Source organism: Oncorhynchus clarkii, chromosome 29 (genome assembly GCF_045791955.1).
Source record: "Oncorhynchus clarkii lewisi isolate Uvic-CL-2024 chromosome 29, UVic_Ocla_1.0, whole genome shotgun sequence".
NCBI classification, from domain to species: Eukaryota; Metazoa; Chordata; class Actinopteri; order Salmoniformes; family Salmonidae; genus Oncorhynchus; species Oncorhynchus clarkii.
In genome coordinates this window covers 31,679,704-31,694,718 of record NC_092175.1, presented here as the reverse complement: position 1 = coordinate 31,694,718, position 15,015 = coordinate 31,679,704, and the positions used below count along the sequence as shown (strand labels likewise).

The 15,015-nt window shown below is 41.8% G+C and overlaps 2 protein-coding genes across 3 annotated transcripts in view; one reads left to right on the top strand and one right to left on the bottom strand.

The window, feature by feature from the left end:
• The window catches only part of LOC139388633 (lipase member H-like), a 26,276-nt gene extending 17,662 nt beyond the window's left edge, over positions 1-8,614 (bottom strand). Inside the window, exon 1 of one of the 2 annotated variants that reach the window (XM_071135409.1) lies at positions 8,599-8,614. The gene's annotated coding sequence lies outside the window, so the exon portion shown is untranslated. Of the gene's footprint in view, positions 1-6,243; positions 6,262-8,598 lie in introns of those variants that run through there. The other variant, XM_071135410.1, reaches the window with a different exon arrangement.
• Positions 8,012-15,015, top strand: LOC139388632 (protein O-glucosyltransferase 3-like). Its single transcript, XM_071135407.1, has 8 exons — positions 8,012-8,571; positions 9,813-10,010; positions 10,389-10,672; positions 10,879-11,095; positions 11,193-11,389; positions 11,558-11,752; positions 13,568-13,672; positions 13,799-15,015. The coding sequence occupies exons 1-8, from the start codon at positions 8,337-8,339 to the stop codon at positions 13,940-13,942; spliced, it is 1,575 nt and encodes a 524-aa protein (XP_070991508.1). The 5' UTR covers positions 8,012-8,336; the 3' UTR covers positions 13,943-15,015.

Sequence of the window (15,015 nt, the reverse complement as noted above, 5' to 3'; positions counted from 1 at the left end):
CAGTGATTCTCTCGTTAACACGGGTGTGAGTGTTGACGAGGACAAGGCTGGAGATCACTCTGTCATGCTGATTGAGTTTGAATAACAGACTGGACGCTTCAAAAGGAGGGTGGTACTTGGAATCATTTTTCTTCCTCTGTCAATCATGGTTATCTGCAAGGAAACACGTGCCGTCATCATTGCTTTGCACAGAAAGGGCTTCACAGGCAAGGATATTGCTGCCAGTAAGAATGCACCTAAATGAACCATTTATCGGATCATCAAGACCTTCAAAGAGAGAGGTTCAATTGTTGTAAAGAAGGCTTCAGTGCGCCCAAGAAAGTCCAGCAAACGCCAGGATCGTCTCCTAAAGTTGATTCAGCTGCGGGATCTGGGCACCACCAGTACAGAGCTTGCTCAGGAATGACAGCAGGCAGGTGAGTGCATCTGCTCGCACAGTGAGGCAAAGACATTTGGAGGATGGCCTGGTGTCAAGAAGGGCAGCAAAGAATCCACCTTTCTCCAGGAAAAACATCAGGGACAGACTGATACTCTGCAAAAGGTACAGGGATTGGACTGCTGAGGACTGGGGTAAAGTCATTTTCTCTGATGAATCCCCTTTCTGATTGTTTGGTGCATCTGGAAAAAAGCGTGCCTGGAGAAGACAAGGTGAACGCTACCGTCAGTCCTGTGTCATGCCAACAGTAAAGCATCCTGAGACCATTCGTGTGTGGGGTTGCTTCTCAGCCAAGGGAGTGGGCTCACTCACAATTTTGCCTAAGAACACAGCCATGAATAAAGAATGGTACCAACACATCCTCCGAGAGCAACTTCTTCCAACCCTCCAGGAACAGTTTGGTGACGAACAATGCCTTTTCCAGCATGATGGAGCACCTTGCCATAAGGCAATAGTGATAACTAAGTGACTCGGGGAACAAAACATCGATATTTTGGGTCCATGGCCAGGAAACTCCCCAGACCTTAATCCCATTGAGAACTTGTGGTCAATCCTCAAGAGGCAGGTAGACAAACAAAACCCCACAAATTCTGACAAACTCCAAGCATTGATTATGCAAGAATGGGCTGCCATCAGTCAGGATGTGGCCCAGAAGTTATTTAACAGCATGCCAGAATGGATTGCAGAGGTCTTGAAAAAGAAGGGTCAACACTGAAAATATTGACTCTTTGCATCAACTTCATGTAATTATACTTTAGTATTCCATAATAACATCTGACAAAAATATCTAAACACACTGAAGCAGCAAACTTTGTGAAAATTAATATTTGTATCATGCTCAAAACTTTTGGCCACGACTGTACATCTGGAGTTGTAATTTTTCTACAGTAATCATATTAAAAACATTTACTTTTGATCAATACAATTTAATCCAATAACTGCATATGGTAGTCTAATCTAGTGTCTTTGATAGCCGTAGGACAAACATTTGGGCTCTGATGAATTTTCACTCCTAAAATGAGCAGCATAGGGGCTTTCAAAAAAACAACACTTTTTGTGTTAAACGCTCTGCAACACAGCTTTCTTAGTGTCCAACAAGCTTTCTCTGCCCTTGACCTTGTTCTGAACACCTCCAAAACAAAGGTCATGTGGTTTGGTAAGACGAATGCCCCTCTCCCCACTGGTGTAATTACTACCTCTGAGGGTTTAGAGCTTGAGGTAGTCGACTCATACAAGTCCTTGGGATTATGGCTAGACGGTACACTGTTCTTCTCTCAGCACATATCAAAGCTGCAGGCTAAAGTTAAATCTAGACATGGTTTCCTCTATCATAATTGCTCTTTCACCCCAGCTGCCAAACTAACCCTGATTCAGATGACCATCCTACCCATGCTAGATTATGGAGAAATTTATAAATCGTCAGGTAAGGGTGCTCTCGAGCGGCTAGATGTTCTTTACCATTCGGCCATCAGATTTGCCACCAATGCTCCTTATAGGACACATCACTGCACTTTATACTCCTCTATAAACTGGTCATCTCTGTATACCTGTCGCAAGAACCACTGGTTGATGCTTATTTATAAAAACCCTCTTAGGCCTCACTCCTCCGTATCTGAGATACCTACTGTACTGCAGCTCTCATCCTCCACATACAACACCCGTTCTGCCAGTCACGTTCTGTTAAAAGTCCCCAAAGCTCACACATCCCTGGGTCGCTCCTCTTTTCAGTTTGCTGCAGCTAGCGACTGGAACGAGCTGCAAAAAAACACTCAAACTGGACAGTTTTATCTCCATCTCTTCATTCAAAGACTCAATCATGGACACTCTTACTCACAGTTCTGGCTGCTTCGCGTGATGTATTGTTGTCTCTACTAGAGGTCAACCGATTAATCAGCATGGACGATTAATTAAGTCCGATTTCAAGTTTTCATAACAATCGGAAATCTGCCTTTTTGGATGCCGATTACATTGCAATCCACGAGGAGACTGCGTGGCAGGCTGACCACCTGTTACGCGAGTGCAGCATCAAAATTACGGAGGCTGCACGGACCTTGTGGCAGCAAGGAGCCAAAGTAAGTTGCTAGCTAGCAGTAAACTTATCTTGTAAAACAACTATCAATCTTCACATAATCACTAGTTAACTACATATGGTTGATGATATTACTAGGTTAACTAGCTTGTTCTGCGTTGTATATAATCAATGAGGTGCCTGTTAATTTATCATCGAACCACAGCCTACTTCAGCTTCGCCAAACAGGTGATGATTTAACAAAAGCGCATTCGCAAAAAAAGCACAATCGTTGCAATAATGTACCTAACCATAAACATCAATGCCTTTTGTCATATATGCACATATTCATATACATAGCTCATATATCAAGCACATATATTAAGCCGCCTGACTCAAGTCATTGCACGCACCCCTGTCCAAACAGGAAGCACCCTAGCCCCAGCCATAAACTGCCAGTTTCAGTTCCCCTTATCTCACGACTCCTGGACACACACACACATCACTCCCCCCTCTACTGGTCGGGTGCCAAGAGCAGAGGACTCTGCTGTGCACCAATGGGGCTCCTGCTCTGGCTGGAGCAGGCCCGCCTCCAACTCTTCGGGACCAGTCAGAAGACCACCACGACAAGACTCCACCTACATTATTCCATGTATATAATCTGCTACAACCTTTGTCTAGGTCCCTTTTCAGCTGACTCCTTACTGAGTTATATGAATAGGTCCGTGCACGTTAAACTGCAGGACAAGATATCGTTTGACTCAATAAACTGCCTTTTTGTTACAACTGAAATCCACTCTGTCCAGCGTCCATGATTTGGTCTCACTCTCCTGTAGTTAATCATCAACACTTTCTTAAAATTAATACACAAGTATATATTTTTAAACCTGCATAGGTAGTTGAAAGAAATTCATGTTAGTTCATGTCAATAATAATTAGGGAAATTGTGTCACGTCACTTGCGTTCAGTGCAAGCAGAGTCAGGGTATATGCAACAGTTTGGGCCACCTGGCTCATTGCGAACTGTTGAAAGGCCATTTATTCCTAACAAAGACTGTAATTAATTTGCCAGAATTTTACATAATTATGACATAACATTGAAGGTTGTGCAATGTAACAGTAATATTTAGACTTAAGGTTGCCACCGTTCGATAAAATACAGAACGGTTCCGTATTTCACTGAAAGAATAAACGTTTTTTGTTTTCAAAATTATAGTTTCCGGATTTGACCATATTAATGACCAAAGGCTTGTATTTCTGTGTGTTTATTATATTATAATTAAGTATATGATTTGATAGAGCAGTCTGACTGAGCGGTGGTAGGCAGCAGCAGGCTCGTAAGCATTCAATCAAACCTCAGCTCTTAGCAATACTTGAGGAACAGCGCTGTTTATGACTTCAAGCCTATCAACTCCCGAGATTAGGCTGGCAATACTAAAGTGCCTATAAGAACATCCAATCGTCAAAGGTATATGAAATACAAATGATATAGAGAGAAATAGTCCTATAATTCCTATAATAATTACAACCTAAAACTTCTTAACTGGGAATATTAAAGACTCATGTTTAAAAGGAACCACCAGCTTTCATATGTTCTCATGTTCTGAGCAATTTTTTCTTTATTCTTTCAACTTTATTTAACCAGGTAGGCTAGTTGAGAACAAGTTCTCATTTGCAACTGCCACCGAGCAAGGAACTTAAACGTTAGCTTTTTTTACATGGCACATGCTGCACTTTTACTTGCTTCTCCAACACTGTGTTTTTACATTATTTAAACCAAATTGAACATGTTTGATTATTTGAGACTAAATTAATTTTATTTATGCATTATATGAAGTTAAAATAGTGTGTTCATTCAGTATTGTTGTAAGTGTAATTTATTACACACATATATATATATATATATATATATATATAAATCTGTTGATTAATCGGTATCGGCTTTTTTTGGTCCTACAATAATCGGTATTGGCGTTGAATAATCATAATCGGTTGACCTCTAGTCTCTACCTTCTTGTCCTTTGTGCTGTTGTCTGTGTCCAATAAAGTTTGCACCATGTTTTGTGTTGCTACCATGCTGTGTTGCTACCTTGCTGTGTTGTCATGTGTTGCTGCCATGCTATGTTGTTGTCTTAGGTCTCTCTTTATGTAGTGTTGTTGTGTCTCTCTTGTCGTGATGTGTGTTTTGTCCTATATTTGTTTGTTTTTAATCCCAGCCCCTGACCCCGCAGGAGGCCTTTTGCCTTTTGTAAATACGAATTTGTTCTTAACTGACTTGCCTAGTTAAATATAAAATGAATATTATTTCTCTTCCTGGAGCCATTAACGCTTTACATGGCTGAACTCACATTCTTTCATGTCCTTATTTACAATTGTCTAGACTAGTGTTTGGATTGTATTGTATGTTTGCACCAGAAAGAAGGTAATGTCTGAAAATAGACATGACTTGCATACATAACTCTCTCTCTATGATTTACAGGTGATTGAACCTGCTGCCTTCTCGGAGGGTATAACAGGGAAGAGGTTCACAGATCCACTGGAAACAGGTGGAAAGCAGGCAAACTCCACAGTTGTTTAATGGCTCCAGTCCTCCCCTGGTTCTTCACTAAATGACAGATAGTGACCATTATGATCCCCACATCAGCTACAGTGGCTTCCAGTTGGTTGGGTAGTGACACATACACTAAAACAAACAGTTCACTTGACCATTCTGTAATCCATGTACATACAACTGGAGCAATATAAGTTCAGCTGTGATTTTTTTTCTGTAATCTTTGGTCTGATATATACATACTTAATCAGGAAATAAGATTAGATATCTCTCAAAGAGGCTGGCTTCCTAGCAAATACATACAGATGTGCCAAAAGTGAATGCCAATCTTGTTCTCTTCCATGGCCATAGGTCAGGCTCACTGCAGCACCACTTAGAGAGAGGACCAAGACAATTCTAGAGTAACTGGACCAGCATCAGAACCAGTCAGTCAGCCTCCAGTGAAGCATGAGGATTGTACATCTATCCAATGGAGAGAACACATCCAACCATCAGCTGAATTGAAAACATCTATTCCCTCTAACAGCCCAACTCTGAACATATGTAGCAGCCCCATCAGAGAAGTCCGCTTCAGAAGATCTCTGGTTGCGCCATAACACCAGCTTGCCATTTGTCCTTGATCAGGCCACTGTGTGGAGTCGCCAGGAATGTTCTCCTTGCTAAGACCAAGCAGCTCCACCACACTGCCCACCATGTAGAGACCCAGGCTCAAGCCACAGGCCTGCCCTCCAACCTTCCCTCCTCTGATCACATAGAGAGTCAAGTCACCATGAGACAGCACATTTCAAGTAGTCATCCCACCTTGTTCCCTGCCTCTGACCTACAGCGTGCTCCACCCCAGAGCCTCAGCAGAACCATGCTTCATACCACACGGTCTCATTACCCTCCTGAATATAGGACCATATTAAGCTCATCTTTGATATTTAACTCTCTGTCCATGTATAAGAACACCTCAGCTACAGCAACTGAGAGTCCAAAACACTCTAACAGGGCCAAGTCACTTGATAGACATTTAACCGCTGGTGACAATAACTCCCTCTACTCGCCACCCAGTAAAACAAGATGGTTGTCATCTTCTGAGAGAATCAACATGTTGGCGAAGCAGCATAACTTAGCAGCCCAAGTTGGTTTATCAAAAGCCATCAGCCCACAGAGGAATCTGCAGACAAATGCTTCTGTTCAATCCAATAACCAAATAATGTTCAAACACCATGCATATTTTACAGGTGTATAGGACACAGGTCCCAACCTGGCAATTACGACTCATTCTCTCTCCAGCCTTAGCTCCAGGTCCTCCCACCGGACTCAGACACCTCTTCACAGCTCCCCAGTTTCACTAGATCATAGAAAGAATAAAAGCAATTGGTTCAGAAATTAATGATAGTGAAATACATCATATCAGTCAGCTTAAACAGCAGACTTCAAAAAAGGATTTGTTTGCATTTCGTAATAGAAAGAATAGCTTGGATCTGCCTACCCAGGGTGCAACTCCTATCTCTGAGAGAGCTGAAAAAGAGCCCATTGGATATAGAAGCAACCGCAAAGTAGATCAGATACTGAATCACCTCAGGATAACATTCAGTAGCAAACGTATAGAGGAGAAGAGTGTGTCGCTTGGTAGAAAGGGAAAAATGGTTCCCTCAACACTTGAGGGACCTTGTGACATCCGTGAGAATAGAGGGACAGGGAAGAGCAGTGGTCCAAAGGTCGAATAAGTGCTAAAACTAAGACTACAGAACAGAGGCAGGAATGGGCAGACAATGCCTACCATTAAAATAGCATCCATGAATTCCCAGTTAGATTTTCAAGACAAAGAAAGGAACACAATATCAATATCAAATGCAAACCCATCACTATCAAAGGACGAATTAAGTAGAACACATTATCCACATTCACCCTATTTTAGTAGTCAATCTGTTGTAAAATAATCCCAGATTGAATCTACAAATTCTAGCCTCAACACGGAGAATGAAGATGCCTTCTTTAGCTCATTAGGTAAGGACAGTAGATCAGATAGGAGTACCACTGGCTGTTTTAAACTCACACAGCACTCATACCCAAATAGCACTCCAACCACTACAGATTTGGGCCTGAAACATGGCCGCTCCATCTCTGTCACCAACATTTACTCAAACCGAACATCAGAAAACAGGCGCATCTCCACAGGAACTGATATGGCCTCCATAAGGGACCTAAGGAGTCTTTAGGATATCAGAGGGCCAGGGGACATTGGTCACTCACACAGGACCCTTTCCAGAGCTTGTTCTTGCATACTGATCCAGATAACCTATGTTAGCCAGAATAGAACAGAAAGCTCTAAGATCCTGACATTGACCCGGCCTCTACGGTTCAATGAGTCATCAATTTTGCCCACAGAGATTTAAAATTCACTTATCATTGATCAGACGTCACAGGTCCAGTTTGTCAGACTTTGAGGAGTATGACTCAGATACCACTACAGATGGAGAGTACTACTTGAGCAGTGGTGATTGGGAGAAGAGTTAATACTCTAGCAAAGGGGGATGTTTTGAGTAACATTGTGCTATATTTTTATTTAGCAATTCACGTTTTAGTGAAAATAATTTCTTACAGGCCTCTTCTGTATTGTTGAAAAACATGACTAAAACGGGACTAAATATGTGCATTAATTGAATCCATATTGTAGCCAATTTAATGACATCTCTACTGTTGCAGGGCTCTATGCTTTTTTACAAGTTGAAAAATGTTTGCGAACACAAATAAATTGAAGAGCACAATGAAACATATTTGAGGTAATAAAACTAGAATCTTAAATTTTTCTAGTTTCACTGGTGCTCCTAAATAAAAATTCCAGGTCGCACAGCTAGATGTTTAGGCGTATATGCGAGTAAAATGCTCGCACCGTAGAGCCCTGCGTTGCACATATAAGCACAGTTAATATTTTTGTTTAAATAATTGAATCGTTGAAAAAAAAATGTTAAGCCTATGTACTGTTGCTTTGCGTAAGCGGAACTAAAGTATGGATCCCAGTGGACTACACCGAGGATATTTTCATGGTACATTCACAGTCTGGAAAAAAGTTCGTGACATTAAACGAATCTTGTTTAATTAAAAGCGTGTAATATACGGTATTCTTCTGTAATATCCAATCGATAATTGGTCTGTGTAAACAAATGCTTTTTCCTGTGCGTATTTCATCAAAATTCCTCAATACCCATGAGTCCATACATCGTCCAATCACACTACGCCAAATCAAAACTTCACCCCCCGATCTCCACCCTTTTCTGAAGACGAGATGCTGCCTGCATAATTGGTACCATAAAAATAAATATTAGTTTGCTAGTCTACTTTTAGAAATTAACTATGACGCGTAAAGGTAACCTACTCAGCCCTATACGGAGTTTGTTTCCGTTAGTTTGTATAGTTTTAATATTATCCACATGTTGTAGTGACTTTCCGTGTTGTCAAGCTAGTGAAGTCGGTCCTGAAAAATGTCTTGTTTGGGGTCCAGGGCTCGACCCAAAAGTCGTTTTGCCCGTCCGATACTTCATCATCCAGGCTGTCAACTCAGCTGGGAAAAACTTCACCCTCTCTCCAGGTACGTGTTGATAAACAGCAGAATTACCTAAAACCAATGGGCGCAACCGACTGAAGACGAAAGTTGAGTGACGTCGGGGGGAGGTGCATCTGCGACAGCCGAAAGTAATGTGGTTTTCCAAAGCAAGGCTCAGAACAATATTTTATTTAACTAGGCAAGTCAGTTAAGAACAAATTCTTATTTTTAAGACAGATGTTTACCTTGGGCTTCGATCTAGCAACCTTTTGGTCACTGGCCCAACGCTCCAACCTCTAGGCTACCTGCCGCCCCAAGAAATGCAGTGTTGTCATTGTTTATAAAATGTTTCCTTTATGTCGAAAAAAACATTTATCCAACACCAATATCACACACTCGCAACCTGAAATCACATGTATGCAATCAATTAGTGAGGGAGAGCCTCATTCACTGTAGGCTACACATGAATTGCAGCAAATTGGTTTCTGTTTCTTTCGCGTGGGTCAAGTACAAACACCCCAATGATTGCTTGACAATAGCGCCTCCCACAATGCAGGTGATGGCTGCAGGATGAAATTGGTGAAGAGCAACTGCAGACATTTGAAGTCAACTTCATGACCTTTGATCTCATGATTTTGTAAGGTTCATGCAGTCCATAGTCACTTTAACTCAACCTACATGTACATATTACCTCAACTAACTGGTGCCCCCTGTATATAGCCTCTCTACTGTTATTTTACTGCTGCTCTTTAATTATTTGTTAAAACATTTTTTTTACTTATCTATTTTTTACTGAACACTTATTTTTCTTTAAACTGCATTGTTGGTTAATGGCTTGTAAGTAAGCAGTGAATGCAGAATGCAACACACTTTGAAAGGCGGTGACCAACAATAGTCACTGACTTGACAAAAGTGATCCGGTCAAACGCACTCAATTATTTAATATCTGTTGGATGTCTATCCCTTATCAAAGTTCTCTTTTGGGAAACTTTTTAGCAATCCATCCTTTTCAAGGCATTTTATCCCAATATCAATTGAGATCTCATATACAATGGTGAGTTTGTCATCTACCAAATACATGTTTTTGTTGCTCTAGCCAATGTTTTATTGCTGCACAAAATCAAACTCTTAAACCGTGTCCATGATTGGGAACCCTTTTATTCCCCTAGTTAGCTTAGTCTTTGCAGACTGAAAATTACTCCATCTCTAATTGACCCTATGGTTACATTATTGTTTCCGTTACAGAGGTGATCCATCTAACTAATTTTAATTATCTTTACATGTAGGTAAAGACTCATTCAGAGTGAAGATTGTCTCACTCTCACAGAAGGAGCATGTCCGCATCCACGTCCCCCTCCCCCTGGACAGAGGAGATGGTTCTTTTCTGATGAGGTACCGTCTGTATGGCAGTATCCTCAAGGGACTAAAGGTCGAAGTACTCTACAGAGACAGTCACGTTGCCAAGTCACCTTATACCCTACAAGGTACCTATATCAGTCAATGGCTCACAGATTATTTCAATGAAAGCAGATTAGTGTGATCATTTGACAGAAATTACAAGTGAACTCCTCATCAGAGTATGCCTGTATGAATAATATAGGCTAGATCAGTGTATCCTCCAATACCCCCAACAGCACACATTTTTATTGTAGCCCCAGACAAAAACACCTAATTGAACTTGTCATGGGCTTGATGATTAGTTGACAAGTAGAATCAGGTGTGCTTGTCCAGGGCCATAACAAAAATATGTACTGTTGGTGGGACTGGAGCTGGGAAACACTTGACTAGATGGCAGTATGTTGTAAATTTGATCTATTCTTACTGCTTCCACATGATGCATCCCTTTGGTTGTATATACTCAGGCCCAGTCTATCATGAGTACTGCGACTGCCCAGAGCATGATGTTCCCACCTGGCAGAGCATTATGCAGTGTCCTGCTGAGGAACCCCAGATCCAGAGGGACTTCAATGCCTTCCCCTCCATTGATCTGCAGCGCCTCCTACAGGAAGTTCCCCAGCGGTTCTCCAACAGAGGAGGTCTCATTCACTATGCTGTCATCAACAACCAGGTGTACCGTCGCTCGCTGGGAAAATACACTGACTTCAAGATGTTCTCTGATGAGATGTTACTATCCCTAGCCAGGAAGGTAAAGAGTTGCTTTGTGGGGGGGTTTGTGTGCAGGTCTCTGTCCTTTCATCAAGAAGTATGATCATGTTCCTTTCTGAACTGTTTTGTGATACTTTGTCCGTTGCCTGAAACTCTCCTAATACTGTATTTTCAATAGAATTGTTTAGTTCATTGTTCTGCATAAACTGAGCTCCCCTGTCTTTGTCTCTGAATTTGAATTTAAAGGTGAGGCTGCCTGATGTGGAATTTTACATCAACGTGGGAGACTGGCCAATGGAAACAAGGAAAGCAGATGACGATCCTGGGCCTGTTCCAATCATCTCCTGGTGTGGCTCAACAGACACCCGAGACATCATTCTGCCCACTTACGACATCACTCACTCAACCCTGGAGACCATGAGAGGCGTTTCCAATGACCTACTGTCAGTCCAAGGCAACACAGGTAAGACATATAACCTCATACACTATCCCTTAACCTCATTCTGCTTACTTACACATCATTACTCACAATAACCTTATTCTGTTTCCTTGGTGTCTAGGTCCCCCTTGGGCCAACAAAACGGAACAGGCCTTCTTCCGTGGCCGGGACAGTCGTGAAGAGCGCCTACACCTAGTCACTCTGTCCAAGAAAAACCCAGAGCTGCTAGATGCTGGGATCACTGGCTGGTTCTTTTTCAGGGAAAGGGAGAAGGATCTGGGGAAAGCAAATCTTGTTGGATTCTTTGACTTCTTCAAGGTGAGGGAACATTCTGAACACTCCAATCACCCAAAGCCAGCAGTTTCCCATTTGAAAACTGATTTTACATGTGTGAGAAGTGAGAAGATAAAGAAATGTTAGCCATTGTTGATTTTTTATTTATTTATTCAGAACCGTGACACCTTGAGTTCCCTCTCCCATTTATAGTATAAGTATCAGGTGAATGTGGATGGCACAGTGGCAGCTTACAGGTTCCCTTACCTGATGCTGGGGAACAGTTTGGTGCTGAAGCAGATCTCACCATATTATGAGCATTTCTACACCCATCTGAAGCCAGGCACCCACTACATCCATGTGAAGAGGAGTCTCTCTGACCTCATACAAAAGATTGAGTGGGCTAAGGTAAGGGAGAGAGTCAAATCCCCCCCAAAATGGTCACTTGTTACGTAAACAACATGGGGAAAACTAATAGTGAAATGTTTACTTACGGGCCCTTCCCAACAATGCAGAGAGAAAAAATAATAGAAAGATAAGATGAGGAATAAATACACAATGAGTAACGATAACCTGGCAATATACAGTGCATTCGGAAAGTATTCAGCCCCTTCACTTTTTCCACATTTTGTTACGTTACAGCCTTATTCTAAAATTGATTAAATTAATGTTTTCCCTCATCAATCTACACACAATACCCCATAATGACAAAGCAAAAAAGTTTAGACATTTTTGCAAATGTATTGAAAATAAAAAACATACCGTATTCAGACCGTTTGCTATGAGCCTTGAAATTGAGCTCAGTTGCATTCTGTTTCCATTGATCATCCTTGAGATTTTCTACAACTTGATTGGAGTCCACCTGTGGTAAATTCAATTGATTGGACATGATTTGGAAAGGCACCTGTCTATATAAGGTGCCACAGTTGACACTGCACGTCAGAGCAAAATCAAAGCCATGAGGTTGATGGAATTGTCCGTAGAGCTCTTGAGACAGGATTGTGCCGAGGCACAGATCTGGGGAAGGGTACCAAAAAATGTCTGGTCACTCTGAACAGAAACCAATGGCCACTCTGACAGAGTTCTAGAGTTCCTCTGTGGAGATGGGAGAACCTTCCAGAAGGACAACTATCTCTGCAGCACTCCATCAATCAGGTCTTTATGGTAGAGTAGCCAGACGGAAGCCACTCCTGAGTAAAAGGCACATGACAGCCTGCTTGGAGTTTGCCAAAAGGCACCTAAAGGACTCTCAGACCATGAGAAACAAGATTCTCTGGTCTGATGAAACCAAGATTGAACTATTTGGCCTGAATGCTAAGCATAACGTCTGGAGGAAGCCAGGCACCATCCCTACGGTGAAGCATGGTGGTGGTGGCAGCATCATGCTGTGTGGATGTTTTTCAGTGGCAGGGACTTGGAGACTAGTCAGGATCGAGGGAAAGATGAACAGAGAGATCCTTGATAAAAACCTGCTCCACTGTGCTCAGGACTTCAGACTGGGGCGAAGGTTCAGTTTCCAGCAGGACAATGACCCTAAGCACACAGCCAAGACAACGAAGGAGTGGCTTCGGGACAATTCTCTGAATGTCCATTTAAGAATAAGGCTGTAACTTAACAAAATGTGGAAAATGTCAAGGGGTATGAATACTTTCCGAATGCACTGTAGGTAGGGGTAAAGTGACTAGGCAACAGGATAAATAATAAGCAGCAGTAGCAGCGTATGTGATGAGTCAAAAGAGTTAGTGCAAAGGGGGTCATGCAGATAGTCTGGGTAGCTATTTGGTTAACTATTTAGCGGTCTTATGGCTTGGGGTGAGTAGAGGCTGTTCAGGGCCCTGTTGGTTTCAAATTTGGTGCATCAGTACTGCTTGGCATGCAGTAGCAGCGAGAATAGTATGACTTGGGTGGCTGGAGTCTTTGACAATTTTTAGGGCCTTCCTCTGACACTGCCTGATATAGAGGTCCTGGATGGCAGGGAGCTCGGCCCCAGTGATGTACTGGGCCGTACACACTACCCTCTAACGCCTTGCGTCGTATGCCAAGCAGTAAGTGCATGTTAAGGAAGGACATGCCAAGGAATGTATGTCAATGTGTGTCAATATGCATTGCTACCATTTGTATGTTTGTCTGCTTGCAATGCGAATGCATTTTTTTACCATTAGGATTTAGCTGTTTTTTTGTGCATATTTGATTAAGATAGTAATGTCTTTATTTTCCCTGCAGGAGAATGATGCTGAAGCACAGGCAATCGCTAAAGCAGGCCAGGCAATTGTAAGAGAGCTGGTACAACCGAACAGACTGTACTGTTACTATTTTAGTGTGCTACAGGTAATTGCCTCCTGGTATTGTTTTTATGCTATGCTTGCCAATGCTAAATCGGCTCATATATTAAGATAGCATTCTTATCATTGATATAAGAAACCCGGCTGAGGAAGTTCTTTCCTGTCATAACAGATGTACTCTGAGCGTCAGACAAGCCGGCCGACACAACATCCAGATATGGAGCTGGTGCCCCAGCCTTCAGACCAGAGTGCCCTTTGTAGCTGTCAGCGAGAGCCTCAAATAGATGATCCCAGCCGGAATAAGGATGAACTCTGATCAAAACACTTTGAAAGGAAAGAGGAGAGACCCTAGCTATTTCAATACAGAAAGTGCTTATTAAAGGAAGAATTACCTCTGAGATCAGGACTGCTAGCTAAGTGGATGTACCAACATTCATATAGAGAAATATTCAATTTGGTTTGAGCCAGAGGGACCATGTCACAGCTCACTTTGCCTGGAATATGACTGCTTTATTGACAAGACCATTAGGCAAACATCAATTTCCACTGTTTTCACTGTCCTGTGTGATATTTTGTACTGCATTTTGTAATTGTATGATGGTCATCATGATTGCATTTTTATAAAAATTGATATTTTTAAAATTTTCTTAGATTGCCTTTGATGTTGTTAACCTCCTGTTTGACCAAGATCATGTCATTTGCCTTGGTTATTTATTTGTATTTAATTTAAGCTTTATTTTTCTTGGCAAGTCGGTTATAAACACATTCTTATTTACAATGATGGCCTACCAAAAGGATGCCTGCTACAGGGATGGGGGCAGGGATTAAAAATCAAATAAATGAAATATAAATATAGGACAAATCACATCACGACATAAAGAGAGACCTAAGATGACGACATAGCATGGCAGCAACACGTGACAACACAGCATGATAACATGGCAGAAGCAAAGGGTACAAACATTGGGCACAGACAAAAGCACGAAGGTACAGACAAAAGCAAGAAGGTAGAGACAGCAATACATCACGCAAAGCAGCCAGAACTGTTCTAAGAGTGTCCATTACTATAGATATTCCTTGGATGGGGACAATATGAAGCAATTTGTTGGCATTGCTTTTTTTCGGCATAAATATTGGTCTGGAAGAGGCTCTGCAGAGTGGTCACTAGCTGGCACAGCCACAAAGTCATCAAATCTGCTAACTGCTAACCATAGTGCCTAACCCTAACCTTAAATTAAGACCAAAAAGCGAAATGTTGTTTTCATGAATTTGTACAATACTGCGGTTCAACCATCTAGCGGAAATCGCTCAATTCTGCCTTCAGAGCAAGACTCGTGACAATAACCTATGATTGTGCAATTAATAAACGACATATTTGCTGCACAGTTA